Source organism: Crinia signifera, chromosome 1 (assembly GCF_055691185.1).
Source record: "Crinia signifera chromosome 1, ASM5569118v1, whole genome shotgun sequence".
NCBI classification, from domain to species: domain Eukaryota; kingdom Metazoa; phylum Chordata; class Amphibia; order Anura; family Myobatrachidae; genus Crinia; species Crinia signifera.
This window is the reverse complement of record NC_139217.1, coordinates 453846914-453860828: the sequence shown is the minus strand read 5'-3', so window position 1 is coordinate 453860828 and position 13915 is coordinate 453846914. Positions and strand designations below refer to the sequence as shown.

General features: G+C 46.6%; 1 protein-coding gene across 1 annotated transcript in view; it reads right to left on the bottom strand.

Annotated features, from left to right (window-relative positions):
* ADAMTS12 (ADAM metallopeptidase with thrombospondin type 1 motif 12) overlaps window positions 1-13915 on the bottom strand; it is a 405749-nt gene that overhangs the window by 99745 nt on the left and 292089 nt on the right. The window contains exon 14 of the mRNA XM_083151803.1: window positions 300-420. Within this exon, the coding sequence (XP_083007929.1) occupies window positions 300-420 (121 nt within the window). The remainder of the gene's footprint in view (window positions 1-299; window positions 421-13915) is intronic.

The following is a 13915-nucleotide window of genomic DNA, read 5'->3' as shown; positions in this document are numbered from 1 at the left end:
TGGAGGAGGTGTGGCCAAATCCTGGGGGCATGGCCACAAAAGCTTGAAAAAAAAAATTGCATTAAAACTACTATGCGCAACTGACCCCAGGCCATTTTCAGACCCTTTAGAGAAGTCCAGGCCCGGGTAATTGGTACTCCCTCCCTTGCTTCCCTCTCTGAACCCCTGGTTACAACCAATGACATTGATTTTCAATTAGCCGTAGAAGCAAAGTGTTAATATTGTGTAACGTTATCATTCAAATAACACCTTTAGTGATTGCTGTAAAGAATGAGCATCAGAATGGGAACAACTATTACCAAATCCTTCACTTTGATCAAATGTTTTCATGACCGTCTGGCAGCTGGAGCCGTCTCCCAGGCAGATTCCGCATCGATCCTCTGTGGCATTGGAGTTTATTTCATAGTCGCAGCCAACACTCTAAATGAAAGACATTAGTTTAGAGTCAACAGTACGGAAAAACACTCATACGTCTCTGTATCCAGACTGCCGAGCAGAATAAATTGTTCAGCTTTGCATTTTAAATATGACCTTATCTTCCTGAACAGCGCCTGGCACAACGCATAGAGTCTGCTGGGAAGCTGGAGAAGGCCGGGTCCTGTTGTCAACCAAGTGTGACCTAGAACGTCTGTACACAGTAATAATGCAACGGGACGTTCCTGACTGCACTACAATGTTTCATTCAGAAGAAATAGGTACAGTACACCTGTGATATGGCCACTTACTATATAATAAGGTGCGGATTTATAACAAATGTGATGGTACAAGGTCGATATCTTCCGAACACAGCGTGGATAATACAGGCCTAAGCGCGAGTCGGTTCTGTGCGCATATATTCCCTTTGTCTAAGGGCAATACACAGCTGTGTGCAATGTAGCTCCACTTGCGAATCTTGTCGTGTAACTAGGTCACATAATCCATGGCGTATTACCAATAATTGGGTATGGGTAAAAATCGGACAAGACCCGGGACCGCCGGACCGGATGCTACAAGCTCCGGAATTGAGAGTTTGATGTCCGGTCCGGCGGTCCGAGGTCTTGTCTGGGGGAGGGGGGGGGGACAAGACCTCGGACCGCTGGACCGGACATGTAGCAAAAACCAGACCACCCAGGGAGTCTGTAATCTCCCCTTCCCCATGTCCCTGGTGAAAGCTATCACAGACATCCCCCCCGGTTGCTACACCCCCCAGACCGGACACTACAAGCTCTGGATTGCAGATTTTGATGTCTACTCCGGCGGTCCGGGGTCTTGTCCGGGTCCGGTTTTTGCAGAGTTCCCCAATAATTGTGTGGTGCACAGAGGGGCGGGCAGGGGGCGCCGAGAAGGAAGAAGCAGGGGAACGCCTAGTGTTTTATGGGAATTCCTATAAAAATGCTGGTCATTCTCCTGTAGGCGCAGGCGTGGCGATGCCTGCTGGGGGCGGGTGGCTGACATCACATGACATCAGAGCCCACCCCCCTTTTCGGCCATCTTTGTCTTGGATAAAAGTAAGTATAGATTTGCGTTTATCCACCAATGGAGGAAACAATCATTCGATAGTGAGTGACCATCGAACGATTTTTCCTCCGTGCGGCCTCATGGAAGGGCATTCAAGTGGCGGGGGGGGACGGACTGTTCAGTTGGGCGGCGCGTGGCGTTAACCTGTTCCCTAGGCTGCGAACATACACAGCCTAGTGAACAGGTCTGAATCAGGCCTCTATATTGTAAGGGGAGAAAGATTGAAGTTGAATAGTAATGATCCACACAGCATTGGGGCAACTTTTGGCTCCGCTCCCCCCCCCCCCTTCCGATACTGCAGCCATCAAACACTCGGTGATCTGTTTGTTGCTAGCCAATCAGATACTGTACACTGAGAGAATTAACGGAACATACAGATGGGGCCGGTCCCATCTCGATTACTGCCATCTGCCAGTGTGCGCCGTCCGCCAGAATGGGGCACAAGCACGTCGAGACGTTCACACGCCCCATTCTTTGCTATGGACGTGCGATTGTTTTATTGTTTTAAACAGCAAGTAATATATATTTTCGTTTATTTCAATTATTAATCTCAGGTGTGTATTTGTAATATATTATCCAATGCTGATGACCGATAAAGCTAACACTAACCTACAATTATATCTCATACATTTTCGGATCGGACATCCAGAAATCCAGCAGAATTGTGTGGATCCGAACTGAACCAAAATCCGGTCTGGATCCCCTGAAAGACCGGACCGGAGTTTCGGTTCGGATCTTTCCATACTTTGGAATTCAATTTTAAATTTGAATTTTCGAATGCAAAAGTTGCATGATTTTAACTGCTTTTAAAGGTGGGTTGATTTTTAACAACAACAAAAAAAATCTAAATTCTAATTCAAAATAAAAAAATTCAAATTTGAACCAAAACACTTAATGGAGGCTATACTAAAACCAAAACATGGTGATGAATTATTTAAAACCAAAACATGGGGCCTCTAATTTCATATAATTTCATAATATGAATGTTTAAGAAACTATAACAGACTCTTCTATATTTAAACCAGAGCCACCAATGTTAATAGCACACACAGATTAATATACAGTTGTTATCTTACAGTTCTGTGCTTACTTGTAAGCAAGAGAAGCAATTATCCTATTACTATTATCACTGAACCGTAGGCGCTGATAACTATGGCTTGCATAGGATTCGGGTCACTCCTGGTTAAGTGAGAAGTGTCCCGACTTCCATCTAATAGAAAGGTTAATGATCAGTCTGGAAGAATCTGTGCTTCTTGGCTGGAAATAATCACTGAGGGAGTGTCGGAGGAGGCTCAGCAGGGGGAAGAGATGAATCAAGTCTTGGAGTACGATATAGTGATGAAGATGCCCGGTATATGGACGATAAGTTGACATTCAATAGATCAACCTCATATGTGTAGCTCATGGTGATACAAATACCCCTGATCATTGATCGGAGGTAATTGAATATCGACCACAGTCCCTGTACAGTAGGTACACAAAGGTCCTAACATAGAGCCAAAAAGGGGTATAACTCCCAGAGGCAAAGGAGATGCCTTCCGCTGGGCTCCAAGCCTGAAGGGGCACCTGCAAGTACAGCAGCACCTGTGTGGTCCACAGCAGGATCAACACTTTTCCAATGGAGCTATGTGACGCACCCACAGCTGCTACGGCATCGTTAATCTGCTAACACTTGTAATAGTGTACTGGACACAGGAGGTTATTCTGATCACCACGCTCCCCTGCGTGTTCATGCAGGGGAGCGATGATGACCAACCGCACATGCGCATAAACATCCACGGCCGTGGCAAAGTACTCATTTGCCATCCTGTTCGCAGTGTGGGCGGGGGTGTGGGGTGGCGGCAAGGGGCTGCGCATTTCATGAAAACACTGGGTGTTCCCATGTAAATGCACCCGTGACGTGGGTGATAATAGTGCGGGCGGGCCAGGGAATTACCATGAGAACGCCCAGCGGTTTTTTACATGCATTCTACCATCCCGAAAGCGGCAGCGATATTTTTGGGTAGTCCCCCGCACTCCCGAGAGAGCGGGCAGATCACCCACATCCAGCTCACTTTCCAATGAAGCAGGCAGTATGCAGAGCTAATACAGGGATTTACATCTCTGTGTAGAAGGGGCGTGGCTAAATAATTTGATGGTGCCCATTATTCATATTACGCTGCACAGTAGTACTCCTTATACATGTATGCCACACAGTAGTGTCGCTTATATACAAGCAGTGGCGTAGCTGCATTTTGGGCGCCCCCCCGCCGTTAGGGGGGGGCGCCCATACCCACCCGCCGCCCCGTCGAGCACCCCCCCCCCCCGGCCGCCCCGCCGCCTATGCTAACCCCCTCCCCCGCAGTCTTACCTATCGCGCTGGTCCCGGCGGCTCCGTCCGTTCATCTGCTGAGGACCACCACAAAATGGCCGCCCCCGTACAGCAGACAGTTTCAGAGAACTGTTTGCTATATGGGGGCGGCCATTTTGTTGTGGTCCTCATCAGAAGAACGGAGCCGCCGGGACCAGCAAGATACGTAAGTCTGCGGGGGATTGGGGGGTAGGTAACTATAGCACCACAGCCCGCGGCGCCCCCACATGCACAGCACCCCCCCCCCGCGCGGTGGCGGGGGCTGCGGTGCTATAGTTACGCCCCTGTATACAAGGTCCACAGTAGTAATGTCCCTTACATGTAATTCCCACAGCAGTATTGCTGTTTATACATAATGCCCACAGCAGTTGTACCCCTTACACAAAATGTCCATAGTAATAGTGCCCCTTACACATATTGCCCACAGCAGTATTGCTGTTTATACATAATGCCCACAGCAGTTGTACCCCTTACACAAAATGTCCATAGTAATAGTGCCCCTTACACATATTGCCCACAGCAGTATTGCTGTTTATACATACAGTAATACGCACAGCAGTAGTACCCCTTACACAAAATGTCCACTGTAATACTACCCGTTACACATAATGCCCACAGTAGTGCCTGTTATATACATAATGCCCACAGTAGTAGTTTTCTTTAAACACATAATGGGTTTCTCCAGCAGCTTCCCCACCTATCTGTGTCTCTCCAAACCCCTCTACCTTTGTCTTTAGCATACACAGAGCCTGCTCCGCTTGGTGGCTCTTCTTCACTTCATTGGTGGTACCACACATACGCCGGTCTCAGCATTCTCCAGCTGCCAATTATTAGTTAATTGTACACGGTATATATAGTGTGCTTGTGTCACCTGCTAGCCACACACAAGTCTGATAAAGGACTGGTGTCTGAAACGCGTTAAGAATTGGTGTGGCTAGCCATAGGACTTTGACCGTCGTCATCCAGCCCTATTAATATTGGAAGGCTATTTAACTCGGTTGTGAAAATTACATGGGTGATTATCATGTCATGTGGAGGAGGCGGTTCCTGGGCATACCCACAAAAACGCTGGGCGTCTCCATTCGAACGCGGGTGGGCACCTGGCTTTCCAGGGGCGGGTGGCTGATGTAACCGGACTTCAGCTGCCCGCCCAGTTCTGAGAGCAGGACGCCGCAGATCTAAGTCAGCAGAGGCTGACTTAGATTTGCGAGCATTACAGAAATCATTCAGTGGAGACCAATCGAATGATTTCGGGCCCACATGCAAGACTGCGAATGGATGTTTATGCAAAACACCCATTCGCAGTGCGGCGGGGACATTCGCCATGCAGCGGGGAGCAAGCGGCATTACAATGCTTGCAAAGCAGCTAGCTATGGCTGCTTTCCAAGCCAACCAAAATGACCACCACTGTGTAGTGTTACGGTGGAGGTGGAACTAGTACCCTTACAATTGCATGTGGTGGAACTCAGGGGGCAGATGTATTAAGCCTGCCGTAATGATAAAGTGGTGATAAAGAGGTGATAAAGTGGAACGTGATAACGCACCAGCCAATAAACTCCTAACTGTCATTTTTCAAAGACAGACGATTGGCTGATAAGTTACCACCACTGTGTAGTGTTACGGTGGAGGTGGAACTAGTACCCTTACAATTGCATGTGGTGGAACTCAGGGGGCAGATGTATTAAGCCTGCTGTAATGATAAAGTGGTGATAAAGAGGTGATAAAGTGGAAGGTGATAACGCACCAGCCAATAAACTCCTAACTGTCATTTTTCAAAGACAGACGATTGCCTGATAAGTTACCACCACTGTATCCCTTCACGGCTTAATACATCTGCCCCTTAATTCCACCCCCCCCACACACACTTTATGTCCTGGTGGCAGTTATGTCCTTTAATAGCATATCAATATAGGCTACAAAGTAATAAATACAGTAGACCCCTTGATACGGCTCAGTCCTGATTTTCTTTTTTATTTCAGTAATATGAGAACAAATCCTAATATGCAAATAAAGTCTATTTTGTGAGCAGAGAGAGCTATTTCCGTACGTTTCACAGTCAGACAAATGAAATCAAAATTGACTCTGCTAGTTCTCTGTTTCTAGGCGGTTAGGTAACGAGGCTTCCTGCCACGGTGCATATCAGCGGTGACGCATTAAGCAATAGAGAAAGTGGCAGCTGGTAAGTTGTGTCAGCTAATGATGCAGCTTCCCCTTACTGCCACTAATTCCTCTGCCGCTAACACAATTACCAGACATCCATCCCGGGTGCTTAGGGGAAGCATTACTGACCCAAATGTCACTCTTGGTTTGCTTAATCGTTCTTAAATGTTCACAGATTTGTATGTGTTTCAAGTTGTGATCATGTCCCAGAGGAAATCATTCTCCCTCTCTGGCTCAGATTACCATAGGGAATGCCAAATATCACTGAGACAAATATTGTTATTGTGACAAGATTCATTTCATGTGTCACCAGTCAGCAGACCACCGGAGCTCAGAGCCAAGCGTACAGCGTTCTGCATCCTGAATGTAGGTAATATCTGTAACAAGGCTGCCGGCAAATGAATAGGAGCAGATGGGTCACCGTAGGGCCACTGCACAAACTTGTCTCAGGGTTAATAAATACAATCTCATTCATTAGCAGTCAAATGATAAAAGGAGACGCAGGACTTATTCGCCATTAGGGGATTAAGTAACCCACTCAATGCGACCTGGATACCTGTCTCTTATGGCCTCTTTCAGACATGCTCGCGGTGCTGCGAAGTGCCAGAAAACACTCTCCTTGGGACAGGCACTCCTCCTCCGGCTGCCTCTTTTCAGAGCTCCCAGCCAGTTGCCCCATTGTTGTCAAGTCTCCCCGCAAGAGCTGCTCTCTGCGTTAAAAGGACATCTATTCCAGTCCAGACAGTCGGTACCCGACATGCCGCTCCACTAGCTTTTCAGGCGTTTCCCGCAGACCCTAATAGTGGATACTGGGGCAGGAACACACCTACTTCTCTCCACGTGGGCAGGTGGAAGGTGCTCCTGATATAGCAGATTTACAGTAACCGTCAACAGAGCACTTGCCAGCGGTATTGGCTACAAGTGTCCATTTCCCATAGATATGGAGATGGTTGGGTACAACTTCCTGGTTTGTGCTTTGAGGGGTTGGGCCCGGCGGGCTACACTCTCTCATCCACGTCCTGCCCCCATTACTCCCCAAGGGCTGTAGGGGAATTCTATATTATTACAGGTTGAGTATCCCTATCCGAATTGCTCGGGACCACGAGAATTTTGGATAAGGGGTATTTAAGGTTTTTGGAATAATTTTGTTTGAGTTGATCCTTTTCAGCGGTCCCAGGAATGCATTGTGCAAGTTGATGGGCATGCCGGAGACATCACCGTCAGACACTGGAGAAGATCCTGAAGGCCGCTGTTGACATTGGTGGACTTGGTAAGCATGAAAAAAGGGGACCCCCCCCCCCCTTTCCCAAAAAAAAACATATTTTTATATATTTCGGATAATAGATCTAAGGATAGGGGAGACTCTACCTGTATTTCATTTTACGGGGCAGCGTAAGACTCCACAGCAAACTGGGAGTCTCCTGCGGGATGCGGGAGGGAGTGTGTAAGGAAGTATAATACTAATAGGGGGTTAGGCTGGGGTGTTGTTAAAGCAAGGCACTAGGGGGATTGCAGAGAATTACTTACTATAACACCAGAGAATGAAAGGTTACACCTGTAAGTGATGGTTACTGAACCACCGGAGCCAGGGAGATGCCACAGAAGCCGTCTATAACAGGCAAGTCACTGCAGAGCCACCAGGATAAAATGTTGACATTTTAGCATGTCAACATTTCATCACTGTCTACATGATGAATTCTGACTTTAAAACTGTCGACAGTTATTACCCAACCCAGGCAAATCATAATCCACATTCATCCAGCCTAGACCTCAACTTTATTTTGTCATTAAAGGTATATAAACCATTCAAATGGAACATACAGTATAATAGATTCAATTTAAATATGATGAAAATGAAAACCAGAGCAAATGATTAATAAAATCATCAGTTGTGGTGACACAAAGATACAAGTTTCCTCTGTAATAATTATACCTTCTCTTTAGGCTGAGAGAACATTTACCGCTAAGCTCTAATTAAATTGTTAACGCTGTAATTTGGCTATTTGTAGCCTACAATCCCCTACAAATCTTTCCTAGCACATATGTGTCTGTACTGCAGGTAACTCCCCGTGTTCTCACGTCTCCTAAACTGTGGGCCCGGGAAAGGTTCATGATTAAAACTAAACTTGTTAAGAAACATTCATTAGTGGAATGACGGTAGAAAGGTAGGGAAAAAGGTAGGTAATGACCATCTTTTTTTAAAATTAATTAATTAATTAAAATGAGTATTATAGATATATAAGGAATTAATTTAGAAACAAAAAAACTATCATCTATATTTTCCAAACAAGGTAGTTTTGGTTTTCGACAATATGTTGTCCTGCTGTGCACTTGGGATTATTGACCTAAAATATTACATTCTCTATTTTTTTTTTGTCTTGAGCCAACATAATAAATTGGGAATATAAAAACAAAAACCACAATGACCCCACACCTACTACTCAATGGAGATTGCCACTGCCAGGGGCTGGCTGGCAACTTTTAGCCTGGGGGGCAAGTCCAGAGCACCGGCCCATAAGTAACAGCGTATCGTTAAATGGAGGTTTTTCGTATATGTATTAATAAAAAAAAAAAACAATAATAGGACACCACAGGCTGCTCACCCTGGCTAGTTATGCCAGAACCAGTGGCATTGCTAGCCACTTTGGTACCCTGTGCCAGAAAGGAAATTGGTGCTTGCCCCACAACCACACCTGAAATAGGAGAGTGCACGCCGAAGGCGCGCGGCAAAATGTAGGAGCGATACTTCATGGGGAAGAGGCGTGGCCCTATAAAAGTACTAATAACATCGTAATGCCCATAACACATTATACCACACACAGTAATGCCCATTATGTATTATGCCACACAGCGTAATGCCCCTTACACAATATGCCGCACACCATAATGCCCATATGATATTACGACACACATTATGCTCCACGCAATGCCCCGAGTACACCTGCATATGACTACATAATGGCCCAGGGTTACCGACAGTAGTAGCGCTGTATATATATATATATATATATATATATTAGGGCGGAGTGAAAAAACTGAAATTGAGAAATTCAAAATCGGCTAGTGTGGGAAAGTTGTGACTTGACCTGAATAAGAAACGTGCAAAAGCTTTTTGATCTGAGTCAACATCTTCTGTTCTGGCAAGAGGCCTGAAGTTTCACTTTTTAGGTGAAAATGACGAAACCTATGAAGATGCTCCAATCTAGTTATAATTATGTCAGGATGTCTTAGAGTGGTTCATTAATATACTTTAGCATAGTTAAAAACAGTACGAGCTTGTCCTAGTGCAAAGTGACTGACTGGCGGGAGAAAAAATCCCTAATAATTGACCCATTTTCATGGTCACAATTGTGAATATTGTGTGTTTTCTCCTGAACGTGTTTATAATAGAAGAAGCACAAATACTCTAAATGGAATTTCATTGAAACTGTGTGAAATATAACACTGCATAATAGCCCTTAATCAGACCTGATCGCAGTACAAATTTGTTCTCAAAATGGGCAAAACAAATGCTGCATTGCAGGTGGGGCAGATGTAACGTGCTGAGAGAGTTAAATTTGGGTGGGGTGTGTTGAAACTGAAATCTAAATTGCAGTGTAAAAATAATGCATCAGGTATTTAACCTGCACAGAAACAAAATAACTCAACACAAATCTAAAGGTGGCCATACATCTACAGATCGATTGTCAGATCTGGCTGGTTGGAACAAATACCTGGTAATATCTGAATGACAGTTTTTGGCAGTTTTCCAGCATTTCAAAGCAAAGTGCTCTCATCCATTACCAGTATTGTCAGACAGATCGGACAATAAATCTGTAGATGTATGGCCACATTAACTCCCTCTGCACATGTTACATCTGCCCCACCTGCAGCTGCATTACAGCATATACTTATGCCAAAGATAAGCCAATATATTAACAGTTAAATACATTAAAGTGCATTATGCTGTAATAAGTATTGCTGATCAATCCTGCCTAGCAGGGCTGTCTTTTTGTATGGGCTTAATGGGCACTTGCCCAGGGGCCCCAGGCGTATAAGGGCTCTATGTTGATAGCTGAGGATCCCCTTTTTCCAGGGATACCAGAATTTAGAAAATCGGCCCTGGGGAACTGCAGATATCCAACTTCAAAGCAGCAGTCCACATCCGACCTGTTAATTACAATTTCCAGTCATATTTCTCAGGTTCTCTCTGACACTAGCGGCTTGTCTCTATCATGCCCAGAACCAGAGATATCAGCCTTCAAGCAGCCGGTCCCTGCTCCAGCTCCAAACGTCTGGTGTAGTTTTATATTTTTGTCAATGGATTGCTCTGGCTCCTGATCTCTGATACCCAAGTTCCCAGCACCTCCTGAAAGTTGGGACTCTAGGTTTTTATACTAGGCTTAGAAATCTATTTCCAGATAATGGCGATATCTGCAGTCAAACAAGCTGCCCTTCCACCGGAAAATGACGAATATTAAGCCCACTCCATTATCCAACCGTCCCCTGTGTATAAAACACCCCCTACCTCCCTGAAAGTCATTTACAAGGGACCCTTCATACAGCTCAGTGCCCCCTTCCACACGTTAGTGTTCTCCCTCCCACCGCCTGTGCAGTAAAGGAGTAATTAGCAGAAGTTACTGCTCCAGGTCCTACATGGTGAATGGAAGATAGAGCACCCCCTGCCACCCGTGGGACATCAAAGCTGCTGCTGATACCACCCCCCACCCCTAGGAGGGGAGAATGGGTAAGGGCCCCAGCGCATTGCTTTGCCCAGGTGCCCACACTGCTGTTAAGACGGCCCTGCTGCCTAGAAATGAACACAGTGATTGGCATATATGTACTGCTGGACACCACTCATAGAATGATTAACCTGTTATTTTTTTAATCAATGTTCTTGTTTTTTTTTCCCCTAAACATTAGATGTATTTGTTTATTTATTTATTTACAGTTTCTTATATAGCTCAGCAGATTCCTTTACGCTTTACAATAGTAGACAGTGATAAAACAAACTGGGTAATGACAGACTTGGGGGTTAGAGGGCCCTGCTGCAAGCTTACAATTTATTACATCATAATACACTTCAACGTATTTAACAGTTAATATATTGGCTTATCTTTGGCATAATTATATGCTGTAATGCAGCCCAATCATGTTCCCAGTATAGGGGATGCAACACTGTTTTTCTGTCAATAAACAGAAGTGATATGTAAAATGATACATTAGACAGTTTACACTTACTTGTAATACTTATTGTAACAGTTACTGTTTTTCAATAACAGACTGCAACAGTTATTTCTTATTTATATACACAGGATTGTCTATCTTTGTATATGCACTGCAAGGAGAGCAGCATAAATCCAATTTCATGTATTTCAGTGACACTGTGTGAAATATAACACTGCATAATGGCCCTTAATCAGACCTGATCGCAGTACAAATTTGTTCTCAAAATGGGCAAAAAAATGCTGGACTGCAGGTGGGGCAGATGTAACATGTGCAGAGAGATTTAGGCCCTTATTCTGAATCGTGCGGTACGGCCCGCGTGCGGCCGTACCGCCGATGTTTTCAGTCTGCACATGCGCAGAGGTCAATCTGCGCATGTGCAGCCCAATTCGCCGCAGACGTAGTTCGTCCGCCGCAAAAGGGGCGTATAGGGGCGTGAGGGGCTTCATACCCTCATTTCCCTATGCATACGCCCCGCGTTTCATGGGCGTTCCCATGCAAACGCGGGGCGTATGCATGCTAATGAGGGTATGACGCCAGTGATGGGGGCGGGAAGCTGACGTCGCCGGATGTCAGCTCTCAGCCCCCATACAAGCTATCACACGGACGATTGTCCGTGTGGTCTCAGCTTGCGGGACCTGGTGGGGCGTGCGGCCCTGCCTTCGATGGTCGCCGACCATCGAATGCAGGGGGCAGCTCCCACCATGGTGGAGGCGTACGCCCCACCATTTTCTTGCGGATCGCCAGCCGTCCGTGTACGGACGGCCGTGGCGATCCGTATCGTGGGCGGGGATTGGTTTGTGCGGCCGGAGCACCGTGTGCGGCTCCGGCCGCACAGATCTGAATAAGGGCCTTAAGGAGGCCATACATCTACAGATTATGGGGGAAATTTACCAATATGAAAAACCTAGTTTTTCGTATTGGTTGTTTCCCTACGACTGCATACGACTGTTTAAGTCGTATGCAAAGTCGTGTTCCGGAGGGGGATTTACAAAGCAGTCAGATACGACTGCTTTGTAACCCTCCGATGGTGTAATGATTCGTATTAGCGGCCGTATATACGGCCGCTAATACGAATTATTTCTAGCAGTCTGCACGGATCAAGTCAGATCCGTGCAGGCTGCAAGGTGTAAAAAAAAATAGAAAAATAAATAAATAAAAAAAAAAACGGCGTGGGGTCCCCCCCACAGCCGAAACCAGCACCAGGCTAAAGGAGCCGGGGCCGGTAATTAAAAATCAGGGAACCCGACAAATAGGGGTTCCCCGATTTTTAACAACCAGCCCCAGGCTCCAGGTCCGGGGCTGGTTCCCAAAATACGGGGGACAAAATGAGTAGGGGTCCCCCGTATTTTAAGAACCAGCCCCAGGCACAACCAGCCGGCAGGGTAATGTCACAGCCGGGGGACACTTATAATATAAGGTCCCGCGGCCAAAACATTCTCCCTACCGACCAGTCAGCCTGGCCAGGGGCCCTGGGGGAGTGGGGACCCCCCCAATAAAGGGGTCCCCCCCCTCCAGGACTTACCTGACCAGGCTGAAGCCTGGTGCTGTCCCCGGTGACCCTGGAGCGGTGGTCACCGGGCTGATGGTATTGTGTAAAAAATAGATAAACCATTGTTTTTTACTGTGGCACTACAAGTGCCAGCAAGCCTCCCCAGCAAGCTGGGACTTGGAGAACCACAAGTCCCAGCCTGCTGGGCATTAAAGGGCCCGCTGGCACTTGTAGTTCTACAGTTAAAAAAATAGTGCACAAAACACACTGACACACTTTTAAAATAAAACTTTATTACACACAAAGCCCACACATACTAATACTTACCTATCTTCTTCCCATAGGTCGCCCTGATGTCCTGTGTCGTCTTCGGGATCCATGTCGACGTCCTTCTTCATGTCGACGTCGCTGTCGGCGATGGTGTCCCCGTCCGGATCCGAAGAAATCCATTTGGGAAGCTGTGGAAGGAAACCATACTCACCTGTCCCAGCGCGACGTAGTCCAGGTAAGGGTCTTTGCAAAAAAACAAACCGACAGCCCCGAAACCAAACCGGACACGACGGAGACACACGGTGTGTTTACATCGTGCGGCTCCGCCTCCCGAATGCCGCTATTGGCCGCCTTGCGGCCTAGCGGCCAATCAGGAGCCGCTAGGCCGCAAGGCGGCCAATAGCGGCATTCGGGAGGCGGAGCCGCACGATGTAAATAAACACACGTGCGTCTCCGTCAGAGTCCGGTTTGGTTTCGGGGCTGTCGGTTTGTTTTTTTGCAAAGACCCTTACCTGGACTACGTCGCGCTGGGACAGGTGAGTATGGTTTCCTTCCACAGCTTCCCAAATGGATTTCGTCGGATCCGGACGGGGACACCATCGCCGACAGCGACGTCGACATGAAGAAGGACGTCGACATGGATCCCGAAGACGACACAGGACATCAGGGCGACCTATGGGAAGAAGATAGGTAAGTATTAGTATGTGTGGGCTTTGTGTGTAATAAAGTTTTATTTTAAAAGTGTGTCAGTGTGTTTTGTGCACTATTTTTTTAACTGTAGAACTACAAGTGCCAGCGGGCCCTTTAATGCCCAGCAGGCTGGGACTTGTGGTTCTCCAAGTCCCAGCTTGCTGGGGAGGCTTGCTGGCACTTTTAGTGCCACAGTAAAAAACAATGGTTTATCTATTTTTTACACAATACCATCAGCCCGGTGACCACCG